General features: G+C 48.0%; 1 protein-coding gene across 8 annotated transcripts in view; it reads left to right on the top strand.

The window, feature by feature from the left end:
- Positions 1–13,703, top strand: part of myo5aa (myosin VAa) — a 101,700-nt gene that overhangs the window by 57,177 nt on the left and 30,820 nt on the right. For 5 of the 8 annotated variants that reach the window (XM_042331067.1, XM_042331074.1, XM_042331071.1 and 2 more), the window contains exons 12-22: positions 411–551; positions 767–892; positions 1,159–1,242; positions 2,826–2,831; positions 4,861–5,013; positions 5,641–5,738; positions 6,024–6,219; positions 6,989–7,200; positions 7,613–7,769; positions 11,567–11,806; positions 11,944–12,192. In XM_042331067.1, the coding sequence (XP_042187001.1) occupies positions 411–551; positions 767–892; positions 1,159–1,242; positions 2,826–2,831; positions 4,861–5,013; positions 5,641–5,738; positions 6,024–6,219; positions 6,989–7,200; positions 7,613–7,769; positions 11,567–11,806; positions 11,944–12,192 (1,662 nt within the window). The remainder of the gene's footprint in view (positions 1–410; positions 552–766; positions 893–1,158; positions 1,243–2,825; positions 2,832–4,860; positions 5,014–5,640; positions 5,739–6,023; positions 6,220–6,988; positions 7,201–7,612; positions 7,770–11,566; positions 11,807–11,943; positions 12,193–13,703) is intronic. The other 3 variants (XM_042331068.1, XM_042331075.1, XM_042331070.1) reach the window with 1 other exon arrangement.

Raw genomic sequence — 13,703 nt, forward strand, 5'->3', positions numbered from 1 at the left:
CTTTCCTCTGCCCTCTCCTCTCCCCTCCCTTTTCCTCTCCTCTTTCCTTTCCTCTGCCCTCTCCTTTCCTCTCCTCTCCACTCCCTTTTCCTCTCCCCCTTTCCTTTCCTCTCCCCTCTCCTTTCCTCTGCCCTCTCCTCTCCCCTCCCTTTTCCTCTCCCCTTTCCTTTCCTCTGCCCTCTCCTTTCCTCTCCTCTCCCCTCCCCTCCCCCCTCTCCTTTCTTCTCCCCTTTCCTTTCCACTCCACTCTCCTCTCCTTTTCTCTCCCATCCTCTCCCCTCTCATTTTCTCTGCCCTCTCCTTTCTTCTGCCCTCTTCCCTTTCCTTTCCCCTCTCTTCTCCCCTCCTTTCCTTTCCACTCCCCTCTCTTCTCTCCTCCTCTCCTTTCTTCTCCCCTCTCCTATCTACAGCATGTGTTCAAGCTGGAGCAGGAGGAGTATTTGAAGGAGCAGATTCCCTGGACTCTGATAGACTTCTATGATAACCAGCCATGTATCAACCTCATAGAGGCCAAGATGGGGGTACTCGACCTGCTGGACGAAGAGTGCAAGGTAGGCACACGCGCGCACACACACACACACACCGACACACACACATAATGCAGAGGCACACATACATACATGCATACATACACACACACATAATGCAGAGGCACACATACATACATGCATACATACACAAATACGTAATGCAGGGGCGTACACAGACATCCATAACACAGACACATCCAGAGTAACTAGTGTGAACCAGTGTTCTGTGTGTCCAGATGCCTAAAGGTTCAGATGACTCGTGGGCCCAGAAGCTGTATAACACCCATCTGAAGACCTGCTCTCTGTTTGAGAAACCTCGCATGTCCAACAAAGCCTTCATCATACAGCACTTCGCTGACAAGGTACTGATCACTGTGTGTTGATGTCTTGGCTGACCCAGTACTGCTGAGTTCTGTCTCAGTGTCGGGTTACAGAGAGCGGGAAGTGAGCGGGTCACTCTATGAATAAAGTGAATGCTGTTCTGATTGTCAATTTTGACTCAGATTATCAATCTTAGTCAAAGTTGACAGTTCTGATTGATAATCTGAGTCAAAGTTGACATTTTCTGAAAATCACTTTGGATTAAAGTGTCAGCAAAATGGCTTTATTTTCTAACTGTTGTGTCCAGGTGCAGTACCAGTGTGATGGCTTTCTGGAGAAGAACAAGGACACAGTGAATGAAGAGCAGATCAATGTCCTGAAGGCCAGCAAGGTGTGTGTCCCTGCCAAACACACACACAGACACTGCACGTTCAATGGGTAACACACACAGACACTGCACGTTCAATGGGTAACACACACACACACACTGCACGTTCAATGGGTAACACACAGACACTGCACATTCAATGGGTAACACACACACACTGCACGTTCAATGGGTAACACACACACACACACTGCACGTTCAATGGGTAACACACAGACACTGCACGTTCAATGGGTAACACACACACACTGCACATTCAATGGGTAACACACAGACACTGCACGTTCAATGGGTAACACACAGACACTGCACGTTCAATGGGTAACACACACACACACACTGCACGTTCAATGGGTAACACACACACACACACACACACACTGCACGTTCAATGGGTAACACACACACACACTGCACGTTCAATGGGTAACACACACACACACTGCACGTTCAATGGGTAACACACACACACACTGCACGTTCAATGGGTAACACACACACACACTGCACATTCAATGGGTAACACACACACACACACACTGCATGTTCAATGGGTAACACACACACACACACTGCATGTTCAATGGGTAACACACACACACACACACTGCACGTTCAATGGGTAACAGACACTGCACGTTCAATGGGTAACACACACACACTGCACGTTCAATGGGTAACACACACACACACACTGCACGTTCAATGGGTAACACACACACACACACTGCACGTTCAATGGGTAACACATATATTTGATGACTTTCTCATTAGTGCGTATGTTTGACAGTCTGTGTTGTCTCACTGAATGACCTCCGACATGGAACCCAGTGAAGGTCAGGAGAAACAGCACCCTCTGCTGTCCATGTGTTGTAATGATGTGCACACAGTTGGAGACATTTTCTGTCCACCAAATAGGCCTTGCAGTGTGTGTGTGTATAAAGACTCACTCTGCCCGTTGTTCTGTTGTAGAGGCCAGCAGCAGCAGAGAGGGGTAAGGGTTAAAACACTGCTTTAACCCCTAACACCTTAAACACACACAGGGTTAACTACACTGAAACAATCATCCATGGCAATACTGTGTGTGTGTATGTTGCCATGGAAACCAGCTTGACTAACAAGTAATGGTGTAGAAGTGATAATGACTCTTTAATGAGAATGAAGCTATAGAAATCTAGCATTTCAACCCATCATCATGGTTCTGTGTGTGTTTGTGTCGATAATAAACACACATTCCTTCTGTGCCTACCATCAGCAAAGAGACGGCTCAGTCATGTGTTCTGCTGTCTGAGCCGTCAGACATTGTGCCGTGTCTATGGTCTGATGCCGTGTCTGATCCCGTGTTATCATTACAAACAGCCTTGGTCAGCAGACACCATGACACCTACCCTGCCTGTGCTGATGGCCCTTTGATTTGGATTTCTACTTTTATATCAATTATACTTTTAATATGTTTTAGATGTGTGTACTGCAATTATTTTCAATTCCTAGGTTCTTTCATTTTTGTTGAATCTTTATTTTGTCGTTGTTTGTTTTCCATCTGTTTTCCATGTGTCTGTCCCGTCATGACAACAACCGTTAAACAGCTAAAGGTAAACATGCTGCCCTCCTCATTTCATTCTGTCTCAACCTTCTAACCCACACCATTCATTCTTCCTCACCGTGGCCTCACAATAGTTCAAATGGTCCTGAAGTATGTGGGGAGGTGGTGAGGGTGAGGCTGAACGGACGCTGCAGAACTGGAGGCTGCGCCGTGGCCCATCTTAACCAACCACAATACAGAGAACACAATAACCAATCGCTTTCTCCTTGAACCGTAACATGTACAGTGTTCTTTGTTGTCATTTTAGATAGAAAGGATGATATGAATGAGCCAGATACCATGTTAACAATGCAAACTATTAGCTTAGCAAGTTTGTGACGTAACTGTCTGTTGGCTGCTGTTACCTTTTTTATTCATACAAGTCATGTACAGTGGGGCAAAAAAGTATTTAGTCAGCCACCAATTGTGCAATTTCTCCCACTTAAAAAGATGAGAGGCCTGTAATTTTCATCATAGGTACACTTCAACTATGACAGACAAAATGAGAAAAAAAATCCAGAAAATCACATTTGTAGGATTTTTTATGAATTTATTTGCAAATTATGGTGGAAAATAAGTATTTGGTCACCTACAAACAAGCAAGATTTCTGGCTCTCACAGACCTGTAATTTCTTCTTTAAGAGGCTCCTCTGTCCTCCACTCGTTACCTGTATTAATGGCACCTGTTTGAACTTGTTATCAGTATAAAAGACACCTGCCCACCACCTCAAACAGTCACACTCCAAACTCCACTATGGCCAAGACCAAAGAGCTGTCAAAGGACACCAGAAACAAAATTGTAGACTTGCACCAGGCTGGGAAGACTGAATCTGCAATAGGTAAGCAGCTTGGTTTGAAGAAATCAACTGTGGGAGCAATTATTAGGAAAGGGAAGACATACAAGACCACTGATAATCTCCCTCGATCTAAGATCTCGACCTAAGATCTCACCCCGTGGGGTCAAAATGATCACAAGAACGGTGAGCAAAAATCCCAGAACCACACGGGGGGACCTAGTGAATGACCTGCAGAGAGCTGGGACCAAAGTAACAAAGCCTACCATCAGTAACACACTACGCCGCCAGGGACTCAAATCCTGCAGTGCCAGACGTGTCCCCCTGCTTAAGCCAGTACATGTCCAGGCCTGTCTGAAGTTTGCTAGAGAGCATTTGGATGATCCAGAAGAAGATTGGGAGAATGTCATATGGTCAGATGAAAACAAAATATACGTTTTTGGTAAAAACTCAACTCGTCGTGTTTGGAGGACAAAGAATGCTGAGTTGCATCCAAAGAACACCATACCTACTGTGAAGCATGGGGGTGGAAACATCATGCTTTGGGGCTGTTTTTCTGCAAAGGGACCAGGACGACGGACCCGTGTAAAGGAAAGTATGAATGGAGCCATGTATCGTGAGATTTTGAGTGAAAACCTCCTTCCATCAGCAAGGGCATTGAAGATGAAACGTGGCTGGGTCTTTCAGCATGACAATGATCCCAAACACACCGCCCGGGCAAAGGAAGGAGTGGCTTCGTAAGAAGCATTTCAAGGTCCTGGAATGACCTAGCCAGTCTCCAGATCTCAACCCCATAGAAAATCTTTGGAGGGAGTTGAAAGTCCGTGTTGCCCAGCAACAGCCCCAAAACATCACTGCTCTAGAGGAGATCTGCATGGAGGAATGGGCCAAAATACCAGCAACAGTTTGTGAAAACCTTGTGAAGACTTACAGAAAATGTTTGACCTCTGTCATTGCCAACAAAGGGTATATAACAAAGTATTGAGATACTTTTGTTATTGACCAAATACTTATTTTCCACCATAATTTGCAAATAAATTCATTAAAAATCCTACAATGTGATTTTCTGGATTTTTTTTCATTTTGTCTGTCATAGTTGAAGTGTACCTATGATGAAAATTACAGGCCTCATCTTTTTAAGTGGGAGAACTTGCACAATTGGTGGCTGACTAAATACTTTTTTGCCCTACTGTATATGGGGCAAATTAAGAACAGTGTTTTATTTGCAATATTGTGTGTGTGTAGTTGGACCTGCTAGTGGAGCTGTTTCAGGATGAGGCGAAAGTGACCAGTCCAACTGGGACCGCTCCAGGAGGTCGAACACGACTCAGCGTCAAACCAAAAGAGGTCAGATCTGGAGCAAGCAGCAAGGAGCACAAGAAGACTGTTGGCTGCCAGGTAGACTGATCATAGACACACACACCTACGGACACTCAGAACAGGGTTGGGACTTGCCAACCAGAGTCAGAACAGCTGAAATGTAAAAGTGAATCTCCTCTCTTTACTCTTTCTCCTCTGTCTCTGTCCTCTCTTCTCCCTCTCTCCTCTGTCTCTGTCCTCTCTTCTCCCACTCTCCTCTGTCTCTGTCCTCTCTCCTCCCTCTCTCCTCTCTCTGTCCTCTCTTCTCCCTCTCTCCTCCTCTGTATCTGTCCTCTCCTGTATCTGTCCTCTCTTCTCCCTCTCTCCTCTGTATCTGTCCTCTCTTCTCCCTCTCTCCTCTGTCTCTGTCCTCTCTTCTCCCTCTCTCCTCTGTCTCTGTCCTCTCTTCTCCCTCTCTCCTCTGTCTCTGTCCTCTCTTCTCCCTCTCTCCTCTGTCTCTGTCCTCTCTTCTCCCTCTCTCCTCTGTCTCTGTCCTCTCTTCTCCCTCTCTCCTCTGTCTCTGTCCTCTCTCCTCCCTCTCTCCTCTGTCGCTGTCCTCTCTTCTCCCTCTCTCCTCTGTCGCTGTCCTGTCCTCTCTTCTCCCTCTCTCCTCTGTCTCTGTTCTCTCTCCTCCCTCTCTTCTTCCTCTCTCCTCTCCTCCTGTAGTTCCGGAACTCTCTGGCTATGTTGATGGAGACTCTGAATGCGACCACTCCTCACTATGTTCGCTGCATCAAGCCCAACGACCTCAAGTTCCCCTTCACGTAAGTATCTGCATGCTTCTCTATGGTTAAGTTGCCATAGTACCATCTGACTTGGCAAGATGATGTTAGGTGAATGGAATTGTGATGTCATGAGGCTGAATAGTTCTCTCCAGGTTTGGCTGGTATGGTTGGATTAACTATGTGAATGTTGTCTTTAGGTTTGACTCTAACATTAGTGGAATGTTGTCTTTAAGTTTGACCCTAATGTTAGGTGTACGTTGTCTTTAGGTTGAGCTGAATGTTGTGTTGGGTCTGACCCTAACGTTAGGTGAATGTTGTCTTTAGGTTTGACCCTAAGCGAGCAGTGCAGCAGCTCAGAGCCTGTGGTGTTCTGGAGACCATCCGCATCTCAGCTGCAGGCTTCCCATCCAGATGGACCTACCAGGAGTTCTTCAGTCGTTACCGGGTTCTGATGAAGCAGAAGGACGTCCTGTCGGACAGGAGGCTGACCTGTAGGAACGTCCTGGAGAAACTGGTGCAGGTATGAGTGGTCAGGGGTTAGAGGTCAGGCCTGTTTGAGATCAACTACATTGCAATCAGACTGTGCATAATCAAAGATCTACACATCACTTTCCGTCCCAACTATTTATGTCAGAGATGGTCAACTCCAGTCCTCGGGGGCCGGAGGGGTGAGACACATTCTCCCCATCCCTAGCACACCCAGCTGATTAAACTAATTGCATGATGAGACAGGTTTGGTAGCTGGGGCAAAAGTCTGACACCAATCATAAATCCCTGATTTATGTGGTCAAAATGAGCAATTCTGGACCTCACCTTGCTCAAACTGATCCCCTACAACATGATGTTTCTCTCTGTCTCTCCAGGACCAGGACAAGTACCAGTTTGGTCACTAAGATCTTCTTCAGGGCTGGTCCTACCTGGATTGCCTAAAGCAAGTGAGGTAGATAATATATAAAGCTGAGGAAACAATAAAAATTAACAGTAGACATCACGCTCCTGAAAGAAGTTTGGTCAATAAAGACATTTGATTGATTTGAAATGTCATGCTGCCATCATATATATATATATACAGTGTTTTAACAATGTACAAATGGTCAGGACACAAGATAAAATCAATCAGCATAGATATGGGTTGTATTTACCATGCAGATAAAAGTGTTCTTCACTGGTTGCCCTTTTCTCGTGGCAACAGGTCACAAATCTTGCTGCTTTGATGGCACACTGTGGAATTTCACCCAGTAGATATGGAAGTTTTTCAAAATTGGATTTGTTTTCGAATTCTTCTCCAGGACCAGGACAAGTACCAGTTTGGTAAGACTAAGATCTTCTTCAGGGCTGGTCAAGTTGCCTACCTGGAGAAGCTGAGGGCTGATAAGCTGAGGAAGGCGTGCGTCCGTATCCAGAAGACCATCCGCTGCTGGCTGGTACGCAAGAAGTACCTCCGAAAGAAGCATGCTGCCATCACCATCCAGAGATACACCCGCGGACACCAGGCCCGCTGGTCAGTGGAGCACACACCTGTCACTCAGCACCCTCTGGACAATCACCATGCAGATAAAAGTAGTTTAGACTGTATGACTTCCTGAAAAGGAGCCAATCAGAATTGTCTGATGTATTGTAGGAAGTGGGAACATTTTTATAAATATCTATTTGTGATTTGATTGATTTGTTAATCGGATTAGTTGGAGGTTATTGGTGGGTAAATTATAGTAATTCAACAGCATTTTTCACCAATTACCATGACTACACTCTCTCTCTCTACCTCCCATCTCTATCTCTCCTGCCTCCTCTGTCCCCCTCTTTCTCTCTCCTGCCTCCCTTCTCTCTCCCCCCTGCCTCTCTCGCTCCCCTCTCTCCCCCCCTGCCTCTCTCCCCCTGCCTCTCTCCCTCCCCTGCCTCTCTCCCTCCCCCAGTCTGGTTAAGTACATGCGTCAGACCCTGGCAGCCATCACTATCCAGAAGTTCCAGAGGATGTGTGTCCAGAGGAAAGTGTACCTACAGAAGCAGGCTGCTGCCCTGGTCATGCAGACTATCCTCAGAGCGTACATGGCCCGACAGAAATACCAAGGGGTGAGAGATGCATACAGTACATACACACACACTACATGTTTCTTGTTTTACTCTCTTTGTGGGGGGACATTTGTGGAGATTAGGATAGAAGAACCAACACACACACCTAGCACTGCCAGCTAATAGCACAGCTGTCCTGCATGTCTGTCAGCAGTGTGGTTTATAAATAACCCCAGTTCAACGTTGGATGGACTTGGGTCACCCTCATACCTGGACCAATCCCAGGGAAATAGGGAGAAACCAGGCTGGTGTCTCTCTGGTTACTGGGAGTTAGGGAGAGAACTAGGCTGGTGTCTCTGGTTACTGGGAGTTAGGGAGAGAACTAGGCTGGTGTCTCTCTGGTTACTGGGAGTTAGGGAGAGGCTGGTGTCTCTGGTTACTAGGCTGGTGTCTCTGGTTACTGGGAGTTAGGGAGAGAACTAGGCTGGTGTCTCTGGTTACTGGGAGTTAGGGAGAGAACTAGGCTGGTGTCTCTGGTTACTGGGAGTTAGGGAGAACTAGGCTGGTGTCTCTCTGGTTACTGGGAGTTAGGGAGAGAACTAGGCTGGTGTCTCTGGTTACTGGGAGTTAGGGAGAGAACTAGGCTGGTGTCTCTGGTTACTGGGAGTTAGGGAGAGAACTAGGCTGGTGTCTCTGGTTACTGGGAGTTAGGGAGAGAACTAGGCTGGTGTCTCTGGTTACTTAGGCTAGGCTGGTGTGTCTGGTTACTGGGAGTTAGGGAGAGAACTAGGCTGGTGTGTCTCTGGTTACTGGTTACTGGGAGTTAGGGAGAGAACTAGGCTGGTGTCTCTGGTTACTGGGAGTTAGGGAGAGAACTAGGCTGGTGTCTCTGGTTACTGGGAGTTAGGGAGAGAACTAGGCTGGTGGGAGTTAGGGAGAGAACTCTGGTTACTGGGAGTTAGGGAGAGAACTAGGCTGGTGTCTCTGGGAGTTACTGGGAGTTCTGGTTAGGGAGTTAGGGAGAACTAGGCTGGTGTCTCTGGTTACTGGGGTGTCTCTGGTTACTGGGAGTTAGGGAGAGAACTAGGCTGGTGTCTCTGGTTACTGGGAGTTAGGGAGAGAACTAGGCTGGTGTCTCTGGTTACTGGGAGTTAGGGAGAGGCTGGTGTCTCTGGTTACTGGGAGGCTGGGCTGTGTCTCTGGTTACTGGGAGTTAGGGAGAGAACTAGGCTGGTGTCTCTGGTTACTGGGAGTTAGGGAGAGAACTAGGCTGGTGTCTCTGGTTACTGGGAGTTAGGGAGAGAACTAGGCTGGTGTGTCTCTGGTTACTGGGAGTTAGGGAGAGAACTAGGCTGGTGTCTCTGGTTACTGGGAGTTAGGGACTAGGCTGGTGTCTCTGGTTACTGGGAGTTAGGAGAGAACTAACAGCTGGTGTCTCTGGTTAGAACTAGGCTGGTGTCTCTGGTTACTGGGAGTTAGGGAGAGAACTAGGCTGGTGTCTCTGGTTACTGGGAGTTAGGGAGAGAACTAGGCTGGTGTCTCTGGTTACTGGGAGTTAGGGAGAGAACTAGGCTGGTGTCTCTGGTTACTGGGAGTTAGGGAGAACTAGGCTGGTGTCTCTGGTTAGGGAGTTAGGGAGAGGCTAGGCTGGTGTCTCTGGTTACTGGGAGTTAGGGAGAGAACTAGGCTGGTGTCTCTGGTTACTGGGAGTTAGGGAGAACTAGGCTGGTGTCTCTGGTTACTGGGAGTTAGGGAGAGAACTAGGCTGGTGTTCTGGTTACTGGGAGTTAGGGAGAGAACTAGGCTGGTGTCTCTGGTTACTGGGAGTTAGGGAGAGAACTAGGCTGGTGTCTCTGGTTACTGGGAGTTAGGGAGAGAACTAGGCTGGTGTCTCTGGTTACTGGGAGTTAGGGAGAGAACTAGGCTGGTGTCTCTGGGGAGTTAGGGAGAACTAGGCTGGTGTCTCTGGTTACTGGGAGTTAGGGAGAGAACTGGGGTGTCTCTGGTTACTGGGAGTTAGGGAGACTAGGCTGGTGTCTCTGGTTACTGGGAGTTAGGGAGAGAACTAGGCTGGTGTCTGGTGTCTCTGGTTACTGGGAGTTAGGGAGTTAGGGAGAGAGACTAGGCTGGTGTCTCTGGTTACTGGGAGTTAGGGAGAGAACTTAGGGAGTTAGGGAGAGAACTAGGCTGGTGTCTCTGGTTACTGGGAGTTAGGGAGAGAACTAGGCTGGTGTCTCTGGTTACTGGGAGTTAGGGAGAGAACTAGGCTGGTGTCTCTGGTTACTGGGAGTTAGGGAGAGAACTAGGCTGGTGTCTCTGGTTACTGGGAGTTAGGGAGAGAACTAGGCTGGTGTCTCTGGTTACTGGGAGTTAGGGAGAGAACTAGGCTGGTGTCTCTGGTTACTGGGAGTTAGGGAGAGAACTAGGCTGGTGTCTCTGGTTACTGGGAGTGTACTGGGAGTTAGGGAGAGAACTAGGCTGGTGTCTCTGGTTACTGGGAGTTAGGGAGAGAACTAGGCTGGTGTCTCTGGTTACTGGGAGTTAGGTTACTGGGAGTTAGAGAACTAGGCTGGTGTCTCTGGTTACTGGGAGTTAGGGAGAGAACTAGGCTGGTGTCTCTGGTTACTGGGAGTTAGGGAGAGAACTAGGCTGGTGTCTCTGGTTACTGGGAGTTAGGGAGAGAACTAGGCTGGTGTCTCTGGTTACTGGGAGTTAGGGAGAGAACTAGGCTGGTGTCTCTGGTTACTGGGAGTTAGGGAGAGAACTAGGCTGGTGTCTCTGGTTACTGGGAGTTAGGGAGAACTAGGCTGGTGTCTCTCTGGTTACTGGGAGTTAGGGAGAGAACTAGGCTGGTGTCTCTGGTTACTGGGAGTTAGGGAGAACTGGGGTGTTAGGTTACTGGGAGTTAGGGAGAGAACTAGGTCTCTGGTTACTGGGAGTTAGGGAGAGAACTAGGCTGGTGTCTCTGGTTACTGGGAGTTAGGGAGAGAACTAGGCTGGTGTTAGGGAGAGAACTCTGGTTCTCTGGGAGTTAGGGAGAGAACTAGGCTGGTGTCTCTGGTTACTGGGAGTTAGGGAGAGAACTAGGCTGGTGTCTCTGGGAGTTACTGGCTGGTGTCTCTGGTTAGTTAGGGAGAGAGACTAGGCTGGTGTCTCTGGTTACTGGGAGTTAGGGAGAGAACTAGGCTGGTGTCTCTCTGGTTACTGGGAGTTAGGGAGAGAACTAGGCTGGTGTCTGGGAGTTAGGGAGAGAACTAGGTGGTGTCTGGTTACTGGGAGTTAGGGAAAGAACTAGGCTGGTGTGTCTGGTTACTGGGAGTTAGGGAGAGAACTAGGCTGGTGTCTCTGGTTACTGGGAGTTAGGGAGAGAACTAGGCTGGTGTCTCTGGTTACTGGGAGTTAGGGAGAGAACTAGGCTGGTGTCTCTTTGGTCACTGGGGCCATGTTAGGGTCAGGTGACATGGCAGTAGTTAGGGACTGTCCCACTGACTGACACACACAGCTGACCTCTTTAACATGACCCTGCCAGGATATCTGTTTGTCTCTCTCTCGCTCTCTCTCTCTCTCTCTCTCTCTCTCTCTATCTATCTCTCTTTCTCTCTATCTATCTCTCTATCTCTCTCTCTCCTTTATCTATCTATCTATCTATCTATCTCTCTCTCTCTCTCTCTCTCCCTGTGTATCTGACATTACTTGTTTGTTATATTAGGTAGAAGAGTAGACACTAGAGAGATCTCCTGTTGTTGTGGATTAACAGCAAGATGAAGCCCAGGAGACCAATAAGAGCTCAGGAACACCAGAATTCTCACATTACATTCACAGGAACTAACTCTTTCTTTCTCCCTCTCTCTCCACAGTTGCTGCGTAACCACAAAGCTGTGTTCATCCAGAAACACGTGCGTGGCTGGCTGGCCAGACAGCGGTACAAGCGCTCCCTACGAGCCATCGTCTATCTGCAGTGCTGCATCAGGAGGATGAAGGCCAAGAAAGAGCTGAAGAAGCTGAAAATCGAGGCCCGCTCCGTTGAACATTTCAAGAAACTTAACGTTGGCATGGAGAATAAGATCATGCAGCTGCAGAGGAAGTTAGACGAACAGGTGGGGCTCTGTACAAACCAGGCGGCCATTTTGGATCTTTGTGCTGCTGGATAACAAACTCTCTCCTCCAAGAGTGGCTGCTCGAATAGAACATGCATCTTCACACATTACATCAACATGATCTCTCTCTCTCCCAGGCCAAAGACAACCGTGTGACTAGCGAGCGGCTGAACTGTCTGGAGACGTCCCACGCGGTGGAGAGTGAGAAGCTGAAGGTAGAGGTGTCTAAGCTGAAGGGGATAGAAGAGGAAGCCAAGAACAACGCCAACCGTGTCACTTCTCTTCTGGAGCAGCTGGAGAGGCTGAGGAAGGAGCTGACCACCACCCAGAAAGAGAAGAAGACCATTGAGGACTGGGCTACCAAGTACAGGGATGAGATGGAAAAGGTGAGGGATGAGGAGGGTGGTGGGATAGAAAAGGGCTCACTCTAGTCATCTCTTCATCTTGTCTCCTCCAATCACTTCTCAGATATATTTCAGATAAATGGCTCCCTTTCATACATCGTTCCCATAGTGGCCCTATAGAAGTGTGACAAGTTTGTATAAGAATGTGTAATGTGTGTCGTGGTTCAATGGTTTAGGACCCAGGGGAATCTACTGCAGACTGGGCACATGGCGGGCTGGGAGGCCATTGCCTTGGTGCAGGTGAGACCGGTAGACTAGTGTAGTGTAGGTGAGACAGGTAGACTAGTGTAGTGTAGGTGAGACAGGTAGGCTAGTGTAGTGTAGGTGAGACAGGTAGGCTAGTGTAGTGTAGGTGAGACAGGTAGACTAGTGTAGTGTAGGTGAGACAGGTAGACTAGTGTAGTGTAGGTGAGACAGGTAGTCTAGTGTAGTGTAGGTGAGACCGTAGACTAGTGTAGTGTAGGTGAGACAGGTAGGCTATTGTAGTGTTGGTGTGTAGGTGAGACAGGTAGGCTATTGTAGTGTGGGTGTGTAGGTGAGACAGGCCCCAAACAATCGGAGAGGGAAAATGACTTTACCCCAGTCCTCAGCAGTCCCATCCCTATACCTTTTGCAGAATATCAGTCTGTCCCTGATGTTTTTCCTGGAGAGAAGTGGCTTCTTTGCTGCCCTTCTTGACACCAGGCCATCCTCCAAAACTCTTCGCCTCACTGTGCGTGCAGATGCACTCACACCTGCCTGCTGCCATTCCTGAGCAAGCTCTGTTCTGGTGGGCCCCGATCCCGCAGCTGAATCAACTTTAGGAGACGGTCCTGTCGCTTGCTGGACTTTCTTGGGCGCCCTGAAGCCTTCTTCACAACAATTGAACCGCTCTCCTTGAAGTTCTTGATGATCTGATAAATGGTTGATTTAGGTGCAATCTTACTGGCAGCAATTTCCTTGCCTGTGAAGCCCTTTTTGTGCAAAGCAATGATGACGGCACGTGTTTCCTTGCAGGTAACCATGGTTGACAGAGGAAGAACAATGATTCCAAACACCACCCTCCTTTTGAAGCTTCCTGTCTGTTATTCGAACTCAGTCAGCATGACAGAGTGATCTCCAGCCTTGTCCTTGTCAACACTCACACCTGTGTTAACGAGAGAATCACTGACATGATGTCAGCTGGTCCTTTTGTGGCGGGGCTGAAATGCAGTGGGAATGTTTTTTGGGGGGATACAGTTAATTTGCATGGCAAAGAGGGACTTTGCAATTCATCCGATCACGCTTCATAACATTCTGGAGAATATGCAAATTGCATCATACAAACTGAGGCAGCAGACTTTGTGAAAATTAATATTTGTATAATTCTCAAAACTTTTGGCCACGACTGTGGTGTGGGTGTGTAGGTGAGACAGGTAGAGTCATGTGGTTGTGTAGTTAATAGCAGGTAGACTAGTGCTAGCTGTGCAGTACAGTAGAGCAGTCCTCCAGAAGCCCAGTGAAATCAACTAAAC

The sequence above is a fragment of the Oncorhynchus tshawytscha genome, linkage group LG12 (genome assembly GCF_018296145.1).
Source record: "Oncorhynchus tshawytscha isolate Ot180627B linkage group LG12, Otsh_v2.0, whole genome shotgun sequence".
Lineage (NCBI taxonomy): Eukaryota > Metazoa > Chordata > Actinopteri > Salmoniformes > Salmonidae > Oncorhynchus > Oncorhynchus tshawytscha.